Source organism: Photinus pyralis, unplaced genomic scaffold, assembly GCF_008802855.1.
Source record: "Photinus pyralis isolate 1611_PpyrPB1 unplaced genomic scaffold, Ppyr1.3 Ppyr1.4_LG7, whole genome shotgun sequence".
Taxonomy (NCBI): domain Eukaryota; kingdom Metazoa; phylum Arthropoda; class Insecta; order Coleoptera; family Lampyridae; genus Photinus; species Photinus pyralis.
In genome coordinates, this window is record NW_022170738.1 from 15917371 (window position 1) to 15937180 (window position 19810).

General features: G+C 35.3%; 2 protein-coding genes across 2 annotated transcripts in view; both read right to left on the bottom strand.

Annotated features, from left to right (window-relative positions):
• Positions 1-850: 850 nt before the first annotated feature.
• LOC116176853 (alpha-L-fucosidase-like) lies at positions 851-2800 on the bottom strand. Its single transcript, XM_031495660.1, has 5 exons — positions 2453-2800; positions 2267-2405; positions 1751-2220; positions 1268-1707; positions 851-1216 (listed from the first exon to the last, which is right to left on the bottom strand). Exons 1-5 carry the CDS (start codon positions 2601-2603, stop codon positions 1118-1120), a joined length of 1299 nt encoding a protein of 432 aa, XP_031351520.1. The 5' UTR covers positions 2604-2800; the 3' UTR covers positions 851-1117.
• Positions 2801-11174: 8374 nt separating this feature from the next.
• The window catches only part of LOC116175514 (clarin-3), a 37922-nt gene continuing 29286 nt past the window's right edge, over positions 11175-19810 (bottom strand). Inside the window, exons 3-5 of the mRNA XM_031493674.1 lie at positions 11596-11784; positions 11414-11549; positions 11175-11368 (exon numbers count right to left, since the gene is read on the bottom strand). Of these exons, the coding sequence (XP_031349534.1) occupies positions 11233-11368; positions 11414-11549; positions 11596-11784 (461 nt within the window). The 3' untranslated portion in view covers positions 11175-11232. The remainder of the gene's footprint in view (positions 11369-11413; positions 11550-11595; positions 11785-19810) is intronic.

Consider the following 19810-nt stretch of genomic DNA (forward strand, 5'->3'; position numbering starts at 1 on the left):
CAGATTTTTAAAATTTTTCCGAATTTCAGATTCTTCTGGTGTTCAAACTCTTCTATGAATTTCTTCAAATTCCTTTAATTTTTCAGTTTGCAATCTTTAGTTATCCTGGGGGTTCATCGGCTCTCTAAAGATTTTCAAATTTCTCAAAATGTTTTCAGATTCTTTCTTTTTGTCCAAGTTTTCCTATTCTTTAAACTCTGATGATTCATGGGATCCGATATTTTGCTTTCCTTTCAAATTCTTCCGACCCTTTCGATTCTACAGACTCTTGAGATTTATTAGTTAATTCAGATCCATCTAATTTTTCTGCTCCTTTAAATTACTTTTAGTTTCTGCAGATTCTCCAGACACTCCAAACATTTTTGATAATTCGGATTCTTCGGCGAGTTTTTCCGATTCTTCAATTTCTTCACGTTCTTCAGATTATTAAATTATTTATACGGTTCAATTTCTTTATCCCCATCACGTCCTTTTCATTTAAAAACAAGAAACAAAAATCGCAATGTAGTTTCGCTTTTTTTTTAAATAAGTTTGGGCGATTTTCCTTTGTAATTTACTTTAGAAACATTTTTCCAAACTCTGAATGAAATAATAGGATTCTCCGTTAATTTTGACGCAATAAACGTGGGTCGAGTTAACGCAATAAATCAGCACAAACCGAGCACAATTCAAACATGAATTTTTTCGGCGAAGGGAAACCTTCGTTCTTGAATTAAGTTGTAACCCCAAATTTTAAATGGACAAAAATTGGGAGTAAGCGCACAATCAGCGTCTTCGTTAATATTGACGCATAAAACGTAGGTATATTATAATGAATTTCCATACCATTATCCTCATATTATAAACAGCACAATATTCAACCACCTTTATCTCGCATAGCATTTCAGAACATGAACTAAATTTGTACACGGAATTTCACCCTGAATGTTTCACAATATATTAATGATACATCTTGTAATACTTTGTTGTAGAGCAATTACAAAAAGTTACCTTTCCTTTGACATACGAAATAACTATATCCTTCCCGCTCGAGGAAATACGCTAATAAACAAAACCCTGGCAACTTATATTATTGTAAAGAGACAACTTCGCGCAACACAAGGAATCCTATAATTATTTATTTATCACTTTGAATTTGTAAGACCCACGCCCAAGATACTTCGACAGTGGCTTTGTCTGGAAACTGTATACTGATATGTCCATTCGAATGCTGCCACTAAAATCATAAACTGTATGAAACCAGTTGGTCATTAAAGCTCTTGATTACCGCTAAATTCTCGGAATGTCCCAACAAGCTGACCGTCGTACCTTCCTTAAATAGACTTACGGCGGATCTTAACACTAGTGTGTTATTTTGGGGCCATTCGAGTACAATAGCGTTAACTGATGACTTTGAGGCTGTATACCATACTGTCGATAAAGCATCTCTTTGTACAATCCATGGTCGAGTGCCATAAATAGCTGAACCGTTAACTGATAGCCACTGCCCCACGCCTAACAACCTATCCTGAAAGACGTACGGGATTCGTCCATCGCCTGTCGGGCCAATGTTCATTAACAAATTACCGCCACAACTAACGGTCTCGACCAACATGTGAATCAGCTCTTTAACCGTGTGATAGTCCTCATATTTGCCATTTCGTCGATATCCCCACGATTCTTTGTCAATTGACATCACATTCTCCCACTTGTGCTTATGGAGAACACCTAAAATGATTTGACTTTTTGCCAAGAGGAAGAGCATACATACGAGGGTTGTAGTTATTGCCACAATTGTGATAACCCCCATGCCGACCCGCCGTTCCTTTTCCCCATTTATCGTTGACAACAACGGTATCCTTAACTGGACTGTCATTATACAACCAAGCTAAAAACTTTGTAGATTTCCAATACGCATCTTCAGCTTCGCCATCACCATCCGACCAAAATATGTCAGGTCTATACTTTAATACCAGTTCAGTCATTTCTGGCAGAGTCTTCTGCGATACGAACTTGTCTTCGGTGTAGTTCTGAAGTTTGTCACTCTGGTACTGTGGATGAAACCACTCGTACTGGGAGTAGTAGATGCCAAACTTTAAGGCTGTTTTTCTACGAACGGCCATACAAAGTTCACCTAGAGCATCTCTATGGGGGCCTACCTCTTTGGCATTCCAACAGAATGCCGACTGAGAAGGCCAAAGTGCGTAGCCATCGTGATGTTTACCAGTAAGAATCACGTATCTACAACACGAGGCGTCAATGAGAAAATTAATCCTGGGACACCCACTTCGCGCCAGATTTTTCAAAAAGTGTCGCCCATGATTCTGGCTCGTACAAATTCGCGGTAAAATCCCTAGCGAGGTCTTGATACGTAAAGTTTGGAGGGTAGTTCCGTGTCATATACGACACGGCATCTTGATCTCCGTCTTAAAAATAGAAGAATTACAAAAAATTAGTCTAACGTACGGCATACCTGACCAATTCTTCCAAAACCATTCGGATCCAATCCCCGGTACGGAATATACGCCCCAATGTAACAGGATACCAAACTTTGCGTCATCGTACCACTGAGGAATGGGTCTTTTATCTAAACTCTCCCAAGTGGCTTTAAATTTATCTTCCATTACTACGATGATTATTGTTGCTTGTTGACCGGCACCGGGGAAATTCCTATTGCGTCAGCCTAAATCTAACCATGCGCACGAATACTTTATTAAACAATAATAGTATGACCTCGTCCTTGTCGCAAACACAAAAATTAAAATTGCCAGCTGGAATGAAGATATGCACCGAGTAGATATTGGAATGAAATCCTTATTTCACTTGTTCACGAACAGTAATTATAAATATAAACTTTGTTAACTTTATTAGATAAGATAAAAGAGGTAAATAAGTATACAGGATGTCCCAAAATAGGCAAAATGCATCGGTAACTTACTTACGACGGATAACTACTAGTCTAGGAGCTAGCTCATGTCACGTGTGCAGTTGTATGTCCCCTAATTTTTGTTGTGGGGATTTGGTAAATACCCTTAGGAGTACTGAACAAACAACCCAATTATGGTTTCGTTTTTTTTCTTTAATTTCAATCAATTATTGCTACCTTTTAGTAGCAAGGTTTTTCCAAATTTGGTCAAACAATCCCCATTCTCCTTGGTGTTGCGATTTCCGTGTCGCTGAGGATATACCCCCACACAATGCTCCGATTTTTATTTTTTTAAGACAGTTTTCATAATTTTAACCTCTTTTTTTAACATTATCCATCGTTCCTCTAAATGGGGTTGAGTTGAGGCTTTGAGAACCTCACCAATAAAAAATTGGGTAGTTATTGCAATTTTTGGATTTCACAGCATCTTTACGTTTCAAGGTCCTATAGGAGTCCAAAAAAGTGCTTGTCTGTCTGTGCCTCTGTGTGTGGGCGTGTATGCGTCATGATTTTTGTACACAAGGGTTAGTTGAAACTATCTGACCGAATTTGGTTGAAATTTGAAACAGATGTTCCTTTAAATGGTCTCGAGAGCTGAAAAGCTTTTGGAAACAATTTGAAAATGACGGAAAAAACGCAAACAATAGCACATTTTTTTTTATTCTTAAAAAATGCGCAAAAAAATAGTTATTTAGTATAAGACGATAAAGGGACATTTTAGCCATTGGGAATGAACTTTCACGGGATGGTTAGTTTTGCTTTATCGTCGTGTAAATACAAAACTTTAATTTATAGCAGAAGCTTCGGACAATTCTGAATTTAATTTAGATGTCAAAAATAACAAGCTGAGGTTCTGCCGTCGCGTTTGTTTGTTTCCTTAGTAACAGAATTGTAATATGTAATGACCGTCATTTTATATCGTGCCTCCCGTCACATTTGAAATAAGAATGACATATGTCATTAGTGAAATTGGCCAAAACTGGCCAAAACTGGCTGATCTCCCAACTGCCAATAGAAAATGATACCACCGTATGACCCCACACAGTCTCTATAGTCACTGTAACTGACCCTAATCTTAGGGTGATGGCGCCCATTTGGATTTTTATGCAATTTAAAGCCATGCCACAAGGGTTACATTCTGTCACGTAACTAAAGGTTTGATGTAATTAGGGTAAAAAGTGGGTTCCAGTTTATGCATGGTTTCGGATACATTAACTTCAATTACAATGTATCCAATCATTTACTCTTAATCAGAATGGAATTTTTTTAATTAAAAGGAAGATCAATGCTTGCTATAGACAAAATAGCAAAAAAAAAAGTTGACGTAGGAAAGCTCTCTTTTAGCAATTTGGTGCTTGAACGCTAATAGGATCGGTTAACGCTTCACCGATAGTTTCGAAATTAAACCCGTTGAAAAGACAAATTAATTTGACAAGATTTTCGTTGCAGTCTAAAGCTATCAGACAGTTTTTTAGTACACAATTTTCCATTGTGTAATAGTTATGGAAGGAACGTGGTGAGGTCATTAGTATACCAATCGAATTCTTTGATGTGAAGTAGGGATTAGTGTATGCGACTGACTTTCAATCGTAACGCAACTAAAAATTGTAATTGGAAAACCACCCCGCTACCAAGAATATAATTGCACTTACTGTCGCATATGTTGTGAGCTTTGCTGTGTGCAATAACGTTTTTGGCTTGCACGGCTCCAATTCATACAAGATGATTAAACGCAGCTGTCGTATGAAGACATTTTAATTGGCTTTTGTTTGTTACCCACCTATACCAGAATTACATTTATCTCTTTGTTTTAATATCTCATAAAATGCGGTAGATATCGCCATAAAAATGGGAGGGTGAATATTTTTCTGTTTGTGACACTCGAGTGTGTAATTAATTTTCTTGGAGATTGAAAATGTGCCGGTCATTAATAGGCTTCGGAAACCGATTTTCGTTCCCTCTATTTTATGAAGGGTAGCCAAGTGATTTACATAAAATTCATAAAAATATTTCAATCTCGTAGATTTATTTGCGAGGCAATATAAAATTATGGACAATAATTCAAACATAAAATTTTGCTCTGCCTTGCACTTTCTCGGAGATGCACATTAGAAACCAATATCAATTTTCTAATGGTCTATTGTACACAGTAATAGCTTTTTATTTATAAAACTTGTCAAACATTATATTATGTACCGAGGAACTAAAGTGTGTTTAGTCCCGTGGGTGCACTCGAAAAATTAGGCGACCCGCTTTATTCTTGTGGTATATTTGTTGTAGGGAAATTTCAATGGTAGTTCTAAAAAAATCGTTGGATTATGGAATCAAAATACCTGGTCATGTTAAATTGTGCCGTCAGTATAATTTAAAGATTCTCGTTCAAAACGACAGCGCAGAAATGATCGTTTATATCGTCGCAAAAGAAGCCACGAGGAAATGACTACCTCCCAAATTGAAAAGATGTCCGAAAAACGGTGTAATGACTAAAATATGATAGAAGAACCAAAATGTACATTTGAGGGTATGTTTGACACTCCACAGGGCACAAAAAATTTGCTCAATATTGATTTTGTACAAAACGCCCAATAAAGAAATCATTATACGTTCAATTTTAGTGTTACCAGTGTTACACATTATCATTATCAATATTAACTTGCTCAATGAGCGATTTTGAATAAATTCTTGTATTTGACTCGTCCGTCAATGGTTCTTTATCCACCCGAGAACAATTTTCTCGCTAGATCTAGATCATGCACTCATTACTACCAATTCTAGGTGGTAGTTCTTGAAGTGCGAATTTGTTTAAAAATGAAAAAGGAGTTAAATCCTGAAAGTTTCTAGTAAGGCCGTAACGTTAATTTTTCTCAAAAAAGAAACTACTCCACATCCTTCACCTCCGTGGAAATAGAAGAAAAATAACGCCTGTAAAATTTTTAAAAATACTCGAATTGCCACAGGGGTACAGAATGACAGGTTCTTCGTATGCTAACACGAAAATTTAAGTCTAAATTATAATGGCTCCTCTAACAAAGCAATTGTAAGAGCTCACGGAAAATGCTGACCTAGGATTACGTCGAACAGTGAGACGCGTATACATGGAGGAATCTACCCCTATAAGTGAGAACAAAAATAAGGCCAAATAATGCATCGATAAAGCTCAAACATACCTTTCTAAAGAATTATCCTCCCTAACTTGATACATATGTCGATTGTACCATTAACCTGAACTATTACCAAAAATCGACTACACCAAAATTTCTCGGCTAAACACTTTTTCATATTAATTTTGGTGCGTAGAATCCAAATCAATTCGTACTTTTTCGATCAGACTTCTCAATCAAAAGTTATAGACTAGAAACCAATTTCGAAAGAAAATTCAAAGGGCTGTAACTTTTGAACTAGTAGCCCAATCTTGGAACTGTTTGTAATTATTACTTTTACTCCCCTTAAATTTTTATATAACAATAGAAATATAAAACAAGCTAATCCCATACAAAGTATAACATGATTTTTTAAGTAGTATTAAGACTTTTGTCTAGTATACTATTTTACATTTTTAATGTATTTGAGTCACAAGTATTTGAATACTTTTTACTGTATTCAAATACTTTTTGAAAGTATTCTGCCCAGCTCTGGTCTATACCTTCATAAATAAATTCTTTTCACGGAGTGGAGCTTTTTGTTTATTAAGTCTCTTAGTGTACAATGGAAAATGTGCTTAAGAAATTATTATTGTTTTATTTAACACTGTAGTCTTGAGTCATTTTGATCGTGTTCTTGTTCAACACTATAATAACGCGAGTTCATAACAAATAGGTTGCTAACATACCTGCCATTCTTGTCCTTATATTAATTCCCATCCAGTCTTTACATCTCACTAGCACATATTTGCAACTTTAGATCATGCACACACGAAATAAAAATCATTACTTTCACTGTCAAAATTAGACAAACAAACTCATTAATAACTCGCAGAATAACACTCCTGATTTTAGAAAAATGAGCTGTATTTGCAATAGCACCTTACTATCTTCATCGCCGTAATTCACACAAAATGAGACGCTAACGTTTGTAACGTCGGTAATACAGAACACGCATGTATCAAATCCAAAACGCATATACATAACATATAATCCCATGTATATACATAGCACATCCAAAATGTATATTTATAGAATATCCATACTGAACATAAAATACATATGCCTATCCTATAATGAATACATACAGGATATTCCCTGTACATTATGGATTTAAAATGTATATACATAAGATATCGAATGCTATGTGGGAACAGATCAATAATTCTTGTAATTACGATTAGAAGTTTGTATTCGCAACCTTCATATTTTTGAACGACTACCTATTTTCCGGACTATGTAGCTACAGTTTTTAAAAAATAGTTATTTACTTTATAAAAATCATTGCTGGCGAGGAAATATTGAAGTACGAGTCCCTTTGGGGCCGACTACTTTCATTTCCGAGTCAAGTAATGTCACTTTTGTATTAAATATTACCCGAAATCGTGTTTTAATATAACAGTTCAATTTTTATATGGAACTTTTGATTCATGTCAATCTGTTAGTGATGACAGTAGTCATTATAGACATTTAGCAATGTAACAGAATCGGCCGGTAAAATGACGGTGCGGCCGGTAAAGTGACATGTGCGGCCAGTAATGCGACAAGCGCCAGGAAACGTTGTCTGTTCTGCCTCTGTCATGGAAACCCAAATTTCCTGACAGAAAGTAGGCATGAAAATGAAGGTTTCCATGCAATTTCTAGGTGGGAAAAAAAGTTGCCTGCGCCACCTAGAAAGCACGAACGGGAGTTACGTTTGGCATCTGGTCTTGAATGGAGGTAGTGAACGTTTCGCTCCATAAATGTTTGTTGTTATTTTGTGTTATTTAATGCAGGTAGTAATTTTTGCATTTCTTTATATCGTATTTGTGTTTTGTATGCCGCATTTTATATTTGTTGTGTGTTTGAATCTCTGTTTTTGAAATTTACTTTGTTTAACCGCAATGCAATCATATGTGTGATACCGTTATGCTATTGTTTTTAATTGTTTACATTTTTGGTGTAATGTTTGCTTAATTTATGTTTATTGATGTTGATTACTTGGTCTTGTCCTTGAAGTTACATTCATGTAAGTTTTCATTTTATTTTAATATGTGGAAATTACCGATTCGTTTAATGTATGTACCGACTTGTTGTATGTTACTAACAATTTTCTCCGTGAATGAAGCAGTCTCGGGAAGGTGGAAAAAGAAACTGTAGTCTATATTTATGTGTTAGGGCACCTAATTCCGTGCACTGTCTTCGACATCCAACTGTAGGTTCGAAACCCCGAAACCAGGGGCGGACTACCCATCTTGCAGGAGCGAGATTACGCTAATCAAAGCTCTTCAGTTTAGAATCTATGTGTGATAAATGAGTGGCGATTCAATAATTTCCACATATTTTGTTTTTAGTCAAATTTGCCTACAAGGCCATGTAGTTTTCCATCTTGCTTTCAACAAAAGGACTTTATTGCACCAAAGATGAGTCACATCCTGTACTTTTAACCCTTTCTCAGAATCTTGGTACCTGCTTCTACCTGACCCATTGTCCCCAAAAACTTGCTTTTAACCTTGAGTGTAACCATCCTTGTGTATATGCATTTACTATCTTTGATAACTACTGCTTAAAACTTTTACAAAATATTTTGTTAATTAACCTTTGGACTGTTTTAATCAAACTGCAAGGTTTTTCTTACGTCGTACTCTTTTTATCCTTGGCAGTGACTTTTGCGAGAGTACGACACCTTTTGGCTTTGTTTGTTTTGTTTATATTAATGTACATCAACTAAATTTCCGGGTTTTCACAATCATAATAATTACGATCATTATTAAACAAACTTCTCACAATTTCAGTGTTTTATTTAAAATTCCTTCCCTACTGTGCTTCAGATCAAAGCGTTGTCTACAACTAACGTAAGGAGGCCCTGCCTTAGATGTTTTATCACGTGCCACTTTTCAAATTTAAGCGGGTACTTGTTTAGTTTTAGAGGGAATAGTCATTCGGGTGGCCATTTTTTAAAACGTTGCTGGGTTTATTTTATTTCCGTGTTCTTGTAGTGTGAAGTTAGCGTAGAACCTGGGGGTTAAGTACACTACAGTACACATTTATTTTGTCTATGTAGAAACCTTATAATATAAGGGTTGTGCTATTATGTTATCACAGGATCCAAACGGAACTCCAAACTATAAATAATGAATCTCAGGAGTGGAATTTTTTGGTAGTACCTAAATTCATCAGTCCTTATTCTAAAGCGTTCTGGGATTTTTTGGCAGCTATACCTTCTGGCTATTTCGACTGAAGAAATACGTCATTTTATAAACTTTGTACGTACTGCTGTGATATTTCGTCTGGCAGGACGAAATTTTGGGATTAATAACTAGGATGGACAAGGGCGGTTTCCTATTTCCATGTGATTAATGTTCTTAATCTAAATTTTTGTTTTGTTTTGTTGGTTAAGTACTTCAACAGAAATTATTGTTACGAGAAAGAGGTCAAGGTTTGTATTTGTTTACATTTTAATCTCATCTTTAATTTTATTTAACTTAGATTTCTGAGAATTTTATATCACTTTTATTCTGTTATCATTGTAAACGCTTAATTTAATTGACAGGTGGATGTTATTTATCGCCTTTTCATTGTATTTGAAAGATAGAAAATTCTATTTTTCCTAGTATTTTAAGCTTTGTGTTATCTCTTAATGTCGGTTAAAAATTGATTATAAAAATAATCTCTACCTCTGGTTTAACGTGCGTTAGGGGGGAAATTTTCTGTTGTCAACTGCTTATCATTGGCTGTTTTAATTTGTAATTTTGGAAGAAGGGTTTCCACCTTAAATAGAACGGACTGAGAAAAGGAAGGGCATTTTGCCACTGTCAACGCAGAACTACGTTTGTTTGAAATTCAAATCGCCTTTTGCCAAATTGAGAGCAGATCCACGCCTGCAGAATTTTGAAGTTTGTTTTGGAGTTGTTAAGTTTTTAATCGTCAGTTTTGTTGCCAGTTAAGGCAGTTTTTGAGTTTAGTGAAGAAATTTTATTTCGCTTCGGCGAGTTACCACCGTAGTTTGTATTGTGTAAAAACCAACCAGCATTGGACGTTAGTAGAGTTTCCGTTTTACGGGGTGGTAAGCCGAGTTGCTGCATTTTTGGAAGTTTGGACCTTCAGTAAAGTGCGTCACTAAGGGGTGTTCAGCGCCGACTTGGTGTTTTTTGTGTAATTTTGAAATTTTGTTGTTTTTTTTGTCTAACGTATTTGGATTAGCAGCTTTGGACATGTACCGAATGTAAGTAAAATTAAGTTTTAATTTTAGTTTTTTTTTGGTTTTTTTGTAATAATTGTTCGTGTCTCTTGTATAATTTTCATTGTGTGTGTGACAATTAAATTTGAATTTTGTAAATTTCACAATAATTTCTGTGTATGTCATTCGAACGATTTCATTTCCTTTAATTTACTGTTTTCTTTGGATACTTGCCCAAGGTCCATTTTATTTAATCAAAATGCTTAAGATCGATTTGGAATTTAAGGTATTTGGTCTAACCCACTATCTGGTAGCAGTTAATGGTGTAACTGAGAAAAGAGTCGAATTCCTCCTCTGTGCTGGAGAGAAGTTTTGTTCCGAGGAAGATAAAGGTTTGAGCTAGCTAGGTTTGTTTAGGTGTTATGTGTACGGTCTTTTTGGCCTCCGGACCGGTGCACACAGCAGTACACACATCCGTTGGAAAAAAAATTGTGAAAAGCAAACATTCTTTAGAATTTCTGCAGATGAAGAATCGAAGAATCTTAGCATTCGAGTGAATGACAAAACTTAACACTGAGGTGTCTTAGAAAGCTTGTTATGCCATTTTTTAGATTTAGATCTTTCATTAATGTTGAGAAAAGAAATTTTACCGGAAAATATCGGCAAACTTCGAGGGAACTCTTCATTGACAATGAGCAAAATTCTCATCTATCCATCAATTTCGTCGGGGAAATAGTAATGCACTGTACATTAGTGTTTGGAAATAAAATCCGCTTGTTTTGGTCACCATTCTTGACAGACTGATTTAGCAGTTTAGCCCACAGCATTTTTATAAAGTGTGTGTGATACTTTACGACTCTTAGATCGTGATTAAAATCATAAGCGGTTTTTCTTCCTCTCTGAGATAAGTAATGTACAGATTGCTAAAAACTACATCAGACTTTGTTGAAAGAGTTAAAAATACGACATCTTAGTATGTACAGTTATTTTTACTTATTTAGATATCATTAGGTAGTCATAACTAATAGTTAATACAACATAATGGCTCCATTTGTTTTTTCCTCCAGTACTGGATAAACTGGCGTTGACTCTTTATTTTCACTATTGGCTATATGAATTATAATAATATCCACAAATGTTGCTGTTGCTGCACCCACAACAAACCTAAAGTCAAAGTAATTAGCCAAGTCTTAAAACTTACTCACTTACCAGAATGAATATCCTAACTCTGCCATTCCCTCAGATGTCCAATTATTGTCTTTGTCCTCCCTCGACATAACATTATATTGGATGCACAGGAAATACTGCGCCGTCCATAAACCAACCGCACAAAGATCGGCTAGAACTAGAGAAGAAAGGTAGGTTAAAGAATAAGTCCGTTAGCCACTTACGTGCCAATGTATTCCACACGTACAGTCCACGCGTTCCTGCAAAGCACGTCGATGGTGTGGTCGCGGCGTTAACTGCAGCAAATACTCCACATACGGCCGACAGCAAGAGACCCGCACAAACCGCCACGATTGTGCCCATCCAAAATCCGTACACCAAAAATTCCGGTTCATATTTGATTAGATGTATCACTGCAACAAATTTACTATATGGTAGTTTGCTTGAGGCGATATTAAAAATTATTATTTCGTAAACGTGCCAAATGGAAAATTTCGTTTTGTAGCCCATCAAAATGCATAAATTTACACGACATCCATTCAATAATTGTTACTGACCGCAGTAAAGAAAGCATCTTGCTGACCTCGATATCTCGTAAAGTCAACGTCTCGCGTAGCTTCCTACCTACATACTTATTCTGGTCAATTGTACCCAATTTTATCAGTCAAAATGTTGGTAATTTAAAAGTGCTCTCTAATTGATCAACCTGCTACCCATTCGTAGGAATTGTGAATCAACGGTATAGTGTAGATCTACTTGTTGAAACTTCCGCCTTCTTTAATTTCATATGTAGGTGACCACACTTTTTACATTTTTAGTAACCCTCGATACGTTACTTATTGATTATAGAAATTTTGGTTAACGGCAGTTTTAGTTTTTGAACTGAAGTGAAAGAAACTGCAGCAAGTACCTACTGTATGTGTAGCTGTAGGTATGGTCAGTACCTAGCACATTATTTTTATATGACAGGGTTATGAAGGGCTTAGATTTTTCAAAAGAACTATGAAAAAAAATTAAAATTATAACATGAAATCGTATGCTTAGAACGTTTTGCTGAACAAATTTGTGGCTAATCAAATGATCCAATCGCACCTAAGGGTGTACCCTAAAATGCACACTTTAATGAAGTATGTATATGTGCCTTTAAGTTTTCTAACACGGATAACAGTGCAGTTTATTATACATACTAAAGTACTAAAACGAAATGGCTTTTTTTAGTTTAGGCGCTTTAACAATATTCAATACTCTCACCCACGCGAATTCAAACCATGATTCACATTCAATCGTTCCGTTTTATCTGTTACGCCGCAGAAGGCTTCTTGTTGAAGAGCCCTCACCAAGTAGAGTTCCACCCGTCGTAACTCACGAATTGATAAAGAAGGCTCCTTTTTAAAAACCGTAAAATCAACTCGTAGCTTGCACGATTTCTTCGATAAGACGACGATTCCACCATCATATCCAAAGATAGAATGCTGATTTTTTTAAATTTCAACTTCAATTTCTTTTTCGTTATAGCTAGAAACAGAGACTGGCTAACCATTAACAGGTTGGTACAACCACTCAGGACTCTCCCGCAATCTGAATGTAATAAATTGATGAGGAGGGATAAGTCTGCTGGATGCGATTACCGGCGATATGTATCCATTGGTCCCGTCTAGTTGGTTTAGGTATTTCTCTCTACCGAGTACCGATTATAAAAAAAACACCGCCAAAACCCCATTTCTTTGGATCCAAGCGAGTGGAACTAAAGAATCAGTCCAGAAATGTGTATGGATTTCTTCATATCCGACGGCTTCTCGAGTCTCGCTCCATTTATACATCCCATCATCTCTAACCTTGGAATGCTTGTCTTACTGGAACTTTTTTTCGTAACGGGGGTAATTTTGCTTTCGAAAGTAACAATTGCACTTTCAATCCGCAGCTATTTTCACTCCTCACGAACACAGCATCGGCATAGGCATCCTTGAGAAGCGTCAGAAAACAAGCATGAAGTTGAGGGTTAGACGCGTTCTCTATACAAGGGAGTGCTACAATGCATTATCTTCCCTCAGTGTTAGTCATAGACGTGAGTAACGTCGGTAATACTCCTCCAGGGTTATCCAAAGATAGTTTCTATCGCCATTCAAGTTTGACCGCTTTCCCGGTTAAGACATCATTCCAAAAATCGTTTCCGATCAAAATCTGGATGCCCGATGAGGATTCTCCAACAGCTGAGAGCATTATTCTTTTTCTTGAAGTCAATGTCCTTCGGGAACAGAATGAATATTTCCACAGAGCTGCCAACAGTTTGAAAACAAAGTGCTTGCTTGCTCCGTATAGAGGTTTTAGTCCTATGCGAACCTATCATATTTTTCGAGTGGCGACAGCCTTTCTCCAAAGACTACCTATAGTGCGAGAAATTCTTCTCCAATTTTTACAGCATTTCTTTGTCGCGCTGCTTCAGTAGAACTGCGTTGACTTCTGACGTCTCCAAATATCCAACCTCCATCCTGAGACTGCTTTCCTAGTTTCATCAACGATATTCACTTTCAAAGTGAAAGTAAAGACATTTTATTCTTGCATTTCCTGGAAGGATGGCCAATTTGGCAGAGTCGTGATTTTTATCACAAAAAATGCAGAAATTTCTCCCCACCACATTTGATAACAATCCGGAGACTGTGGGAACATATGTATCTTCTTGAATATTGTTTTTATTCTGGCGTTCTCCCCTCCTACCATTCCATTTTGATTGGTGTGGGCTTCTTTGCTAAGCTCGAAGTAGTGACTCGGGAAGGCTTGATTCGACTAGAGGGAATATCCATATCGCTGGATCAGCTTTTTAAGTGGTACTGTCCAAACTGCGAAGATGCGATTCCAGTGTATCAAGTGGGTGGAAAGTGAAAACATAGAAATCCTGATTCTCATATTCCAGATTCAGTTCTTCCTCCGAAACATCACCCTTCAAAAGCATCAATATCTGAATTGCATGTGGTAACTCTCGAATATCACTCTTTGACTATCCTTCATTGGGCATCGCAGTCAATCTTATTTCTAGAGTTCTGGCTCATCCTCTTCTTCAACACGTTGATGTTACGAGTAAACTGCGCCCTGGCAGTTGACATCAGTTTCTTTAGCGTCTCCATCGTTTTGTCCTAAGTTTTGTCTCTTGTTTCTTAAGTTTTTAAGGTTGTAAAGGTTTCTGACAGGAATTTATACACCAACTTTAGTTAATAAAAGATTTTAAAAAAATTCGTTAAGCCGCTTATGAGCAAGAGGCGAAGAGGCCACTTTTAAATTTTTTTTCGATTTTAATAGCCCTTATGTGCATTTTATGCCTTAACAAGAATACAATAATGAAATAATTTTTAATTTCTGATCAAATTACACCAATACAAAGTCTGTAAGTGGTGTAGTTCCGGAGCCTTTGTGACTCAGACAGACAGACAGGATATCAAGAGCGCAAAAGTGCACTTTTTGAACTCTGAAACAATCTCAAAATGAAGATTTTAGATAATACGTATTTTAAAGCTTTAAGAAGTCAATTACTGAAATGCTTTAAATGTCGGGCAGTCTCAAAATTAAACCTTAGTTTTTTTTAGATTCAATTTTTGAAAGAAAATCCAAAATGGCAAATTCCAATATATTTTTTACTCTTGCAAGAGGTTTAGGAAAAATTATTTTTTTACATAGTGATGAAATTATTGAACTTTTTTTAACGAAAAATCGTATGGAAAGTGGTACTTTTTTTCCATGGTTTCCATGTCTATGAACAATAGCATCCGTTTTTGAGTGACAGTAAATCGCGAATGTCAATAAAATTTTTCAATTATGGGTTATTATGGATCACTATGAAAGAAATTCGTGTACAACACGTGTTGAAAGTGTCTTTTTTTCATGAATTTGCAGTTTGATTAATGAGGGCACTTTTAAAACTAGTTGTACAAATAACTATTGATACATAGGTCAATCCAATTTTTCTTCCTTCCCTTAATGTCCGTTAACTTAGCACTCCCACCATCGAATTTTGTTAAATGGCACTATTGTTGTGATGAGGAATATATTGCACCGCTCATTTAGCATAATTGTTAACGAAATTGGGGTGCTAGCTTAACATTAAGCTGGAACCCCCACAAAATGGGTAAAGTGTATTAAGCGAGATTCCAGATAAATTACAAACGAGAATGTACATTTTTTTTATTAACTTATTGGCTTATTTGTTTAATAATAAACTTTATATGATTTAATTTAATTGCGGTGATATATTATGTATTAAGGTTTAGAGGTACGATAAATACATTAATTGCTCCATTTATAACTTGTTAATGAAATTGACAATGCCTAGGGTGCCAGCTACTCGTAGGAGTAAAGTGCCTTACATACATTAATTGCGTCTGTGGATTAACGCTAAACCACTCTCTATATTAATTGCTTACTAAACTGCAAGTTTAAAATTAAATGATCTTATTTAAAAAAAGAGTAAACTGCCTTAAATAAATGCTAAACGACAGTATATTAATTGCTTACTCATTTACAAGTGCGGAATTGATTTCTCCAGTTATAGTTTGCTAATTAAATAGAAACTGTTTGTGGGTGCCAGCTACTCGCAAAACGCGTCTTAAAAAATTAGTCACCTCAAGGCCCCATTCTCAAATATTTGCCATTTAGATTCAGTCGCGGTCTTTAGACTAACTCAAAGGCATATTATATTTACATCCTTTTCCAATTATTTTTGCAAGACATCACAATGTACTCGTATAATATCAATTTTGCCTGTATGTGAGCACCTATCTATAGGTAATCTAAAACACTCAATAAATACGTAACACAAGAGTTTTCGTTTTCTTATAACTGTGGTAGATTAATTGTTATCATTATATCAATCTCATTCAGTAGGCAGATTATGATCAAAACATAATGGTACATAATAACACCATCCTTATGCATTAATTGCCCATATAATTCTATTATGAATGAGGCAACAAAATCATTCATTAGAAGAAATGGTATGAGGTTTAAAACGGTTTCAGTGCCTTCATCAATGAAAATTGACACATTTTGGTTGCGGTACGGTACAAATTTAGATGACATAATTGAGAAACATGATGTAACACTTTAAAAACACGCAAATTTCCCATCTGCGGCTTTTAATCATTTGTTTACTTTCGTAAATTTTCACGTAAACAGAAAAGTGTGTCAAAAGAACGACGACCACATTTTTAGAGGTTTAGAGATGAACTCGGTAATTAGATACCGACGAATGTTATAAAAACGTGGCAGAAACGAGTTTTCGTCTATTTGGACCAAAGGTTTAGATGAATGTAGGCAAAAAGTGAAAAATTAAAGGTTGAATGGGTAGGAATTTTGAAACGTATCGCGTTAACCTGTTAGTGGTACCATTTGATTCTTATTTCTGTTGAGTAACGTATAATTTTGATTTCACGGTTTGTGACGATTAATCGCATGTTACTGACTAAGGTTGCCTTGATAGGTAAGCATTTACATACTGTGCATTGAACCTGCGATTTAATTCCAATTTCAATAACGCTATTTATGAAGTTACGGTTAACTATACAAAATCGAAATCGAAAAATTACACTTTTTTAAATGGAACGAATTTTTCTGTCATCTTTTATCTCCTCCTTCAACTAGTTTTTTTTTAATTTTTTAATTATATTTTCCAAAACATTTGATAATATGACTCCATATTAATCATGTCCTACTTTATCGTTGGTTTTGTGGCATATACTATATGTTTTACGTAACCCCATAAACAAATCTAAATCTGATCTAAAGACCACAATATCAAAAACTAATAGATGACAGAAAAATATACAGGGTGTTACCTTTAAAGTAACCTTCTAGTAAAATTTTTATAAACAATTTAAGAATACTTAACGTTTTCCCTAAAGTGCTGATAGTCCCATTTGAAAATCTTGTCATCTTATGAGACGCAATAATTTCATATTGATGCAATTTAAATTTTTTGGGGAAGACTTCATCACAAAGGATGCCATCTGTGGTTTGAAGAAACTAATTTTTAACGATGATTTTGGTCTGAGACTCTTCCCTTACTATTCAAATCCGATTAAATTTTCGACCAACCTCATAAATTACCGAACACAACATATTAGGTGTAAAATTGTCTGTAGAATTTTTCCTTTCTACCCTTACATGACCAATTGTTAGAATTTTAGTTATTTTCTTTTTTTTACATTTTCCCTGCTAGTTACAACATAATTAGACAAACATAGGATGTATTTCATTTTTGTTTTCATAAAAATTGGGCAATTTTAAAGATTGCACTAATTTAATTTAATGAATGTTGTATAATTCCTTGTTTCCGTTAATAAACAAAAAAAAATAAGATTGTGCCATGCTCAGACACACGCGAAGATTACAATTTGAAAGGCACCACGAAACTTTGATTAGGTAATATACTCAAAACATACCGTAAAGAATCCTACTGGAACTTAAATTTCGGGGTTCATTCGATTCTAAAAAGGGTTTATTTATTCTAAAGCTTTATTACATTTAAATGACACGGTCTCATGAAGACGGTTCTAAATTATTATTATGTTCGCACTTTCAATTTTTTTCTAATAAACTTCTTTATCAAGGTTAATTAAACAACAGTTATTGTGTGTATATTAACAATTACCATGATACAATCACGTGCGTTTATATTGAAAACACGAATTTTGAAAGTAAACAATCTCTAAACAATAACTGTAAATACTTTCTAATATCTTATAAATGTGTCATAATGATAATTTATTAAACCTGCAATTAGTGTTGTTCACTTACAACCATTATTATTACCTACCAATAAACATTTCGGTAGCTACTAAATTAGTAGCCATTTAATTAAGTTTCTGGCATATAACGCGTTCTTGGGATGTATGAACTCCGTTATAACATTTAACCTTAATATCTTTGTTTATCAACCAGGAAAGTATGGAAGCTTTTTTTGTATAAATTTTTGATGAGACCTAAAATATGTACCTAAACGGTTTAGAAACTGTACAATGGGACACTTGCGTTTGAGCTGTACTTTGTTATTAATTGCCATTCAGGGAACATTAATTCGTTGGTAAATATACACCATTGAAATTTTAAGGTATAGGTATACACAAAAGATAAGGATTTATTGATTTGGTATAATTTTACGTATGTACTTATAAAAGGTTTTCAATATGCGGCACCAGGCACGTAGTTTTTTCAGAAAATTCGTGAGGTCGAACTACAGGAAATTAAATTACAGAACAATCAAGTAAATTATGCCTGGATCGTTGTGGTCATACTGTACATTTTCCTCGGCTAGATTTGTTTTAATTCTTTTTTTTGTAATATTCGCGCACTTCCAGCCATCGGACAGACGGGCAGATAAGTGATTCTGCTCTTCATGCGCCGGTAACCCTAGCATTGAAAATTTGATTATTCCTCAACGCGGAAAAGGCTTTGTGGCTATTCTGTAGTTGAAAACCAAGGATTTTGACTTCATATACTTTGCTTCAAAATAATTATTGTCTCATCCGCCAATTTATCCTGTAACAACGACACGTAATTTAATCACGTTATTTAGTTTTGTCGTTGATAAAGTTATTTAAGGTTATCAACTTTGCGCTGAACCGTTAATGAAAATTGGTATGAAATATTCCCGTACTGCTGTCACAAATGATCATCAGGATGTTTTGGATTCAAATGGATGCATATGATTATTATCTATTCAGACAAGATGCATAATAAAATTTTGATTGTAAAGTTGTTGCGGGATTATGTACGGCAGATACACTGGGGGGCTAACTAACTTTATATGCATACACTAATACCACATATCTACACTAAAATATTAACAGAAAAAAAAAGTTTTATAAATAACGCGGTATTAAAAAAAGATAGTCGCGTTAGCAACATAAGACGTTATAACCCTCTCATCACAAACGATCTTACTTGAAAATGCGGTTGGTTGAGAAAGGTTAGCTCCTTTTTCTTCTTGCAGTTTGTGGTTTTCGGTTAACCTTATAATTTGAGTGGTTTTAAGGTGTCGTCATCTGACGAGTGGCTTCGTACGGACGCGAGAGGGAAAGGGTTGTTACATCCTCCCCCTTGTGGATGAGGGAACGTCCCGGTACCTGTCCATATTTCGGATAGGGTTTTTTCTGCCCCTCATCCTGATGGGTGCGATAGGGGTTGTGGCCTCGTTTGTTCCCTGGGTTGAAGTGATAGCTGATGTGTGATACGCTCCCAATGGTTTGCCTAGATGGGCGTCATCTTGGATTTTTTAAGAGGGGGGTGAGATTTCTTGTATAATAATAATGTATATTTTGCCCAACAGATAAGTATCCAATTAACGGACAAAATCCATATGACAAATACCCAAGCATGTATAGTAACAAAAAAGAAAAATTTAAATATATAAGTAGAATAACAATAAAATTAAAAATACTTACCTACATCATA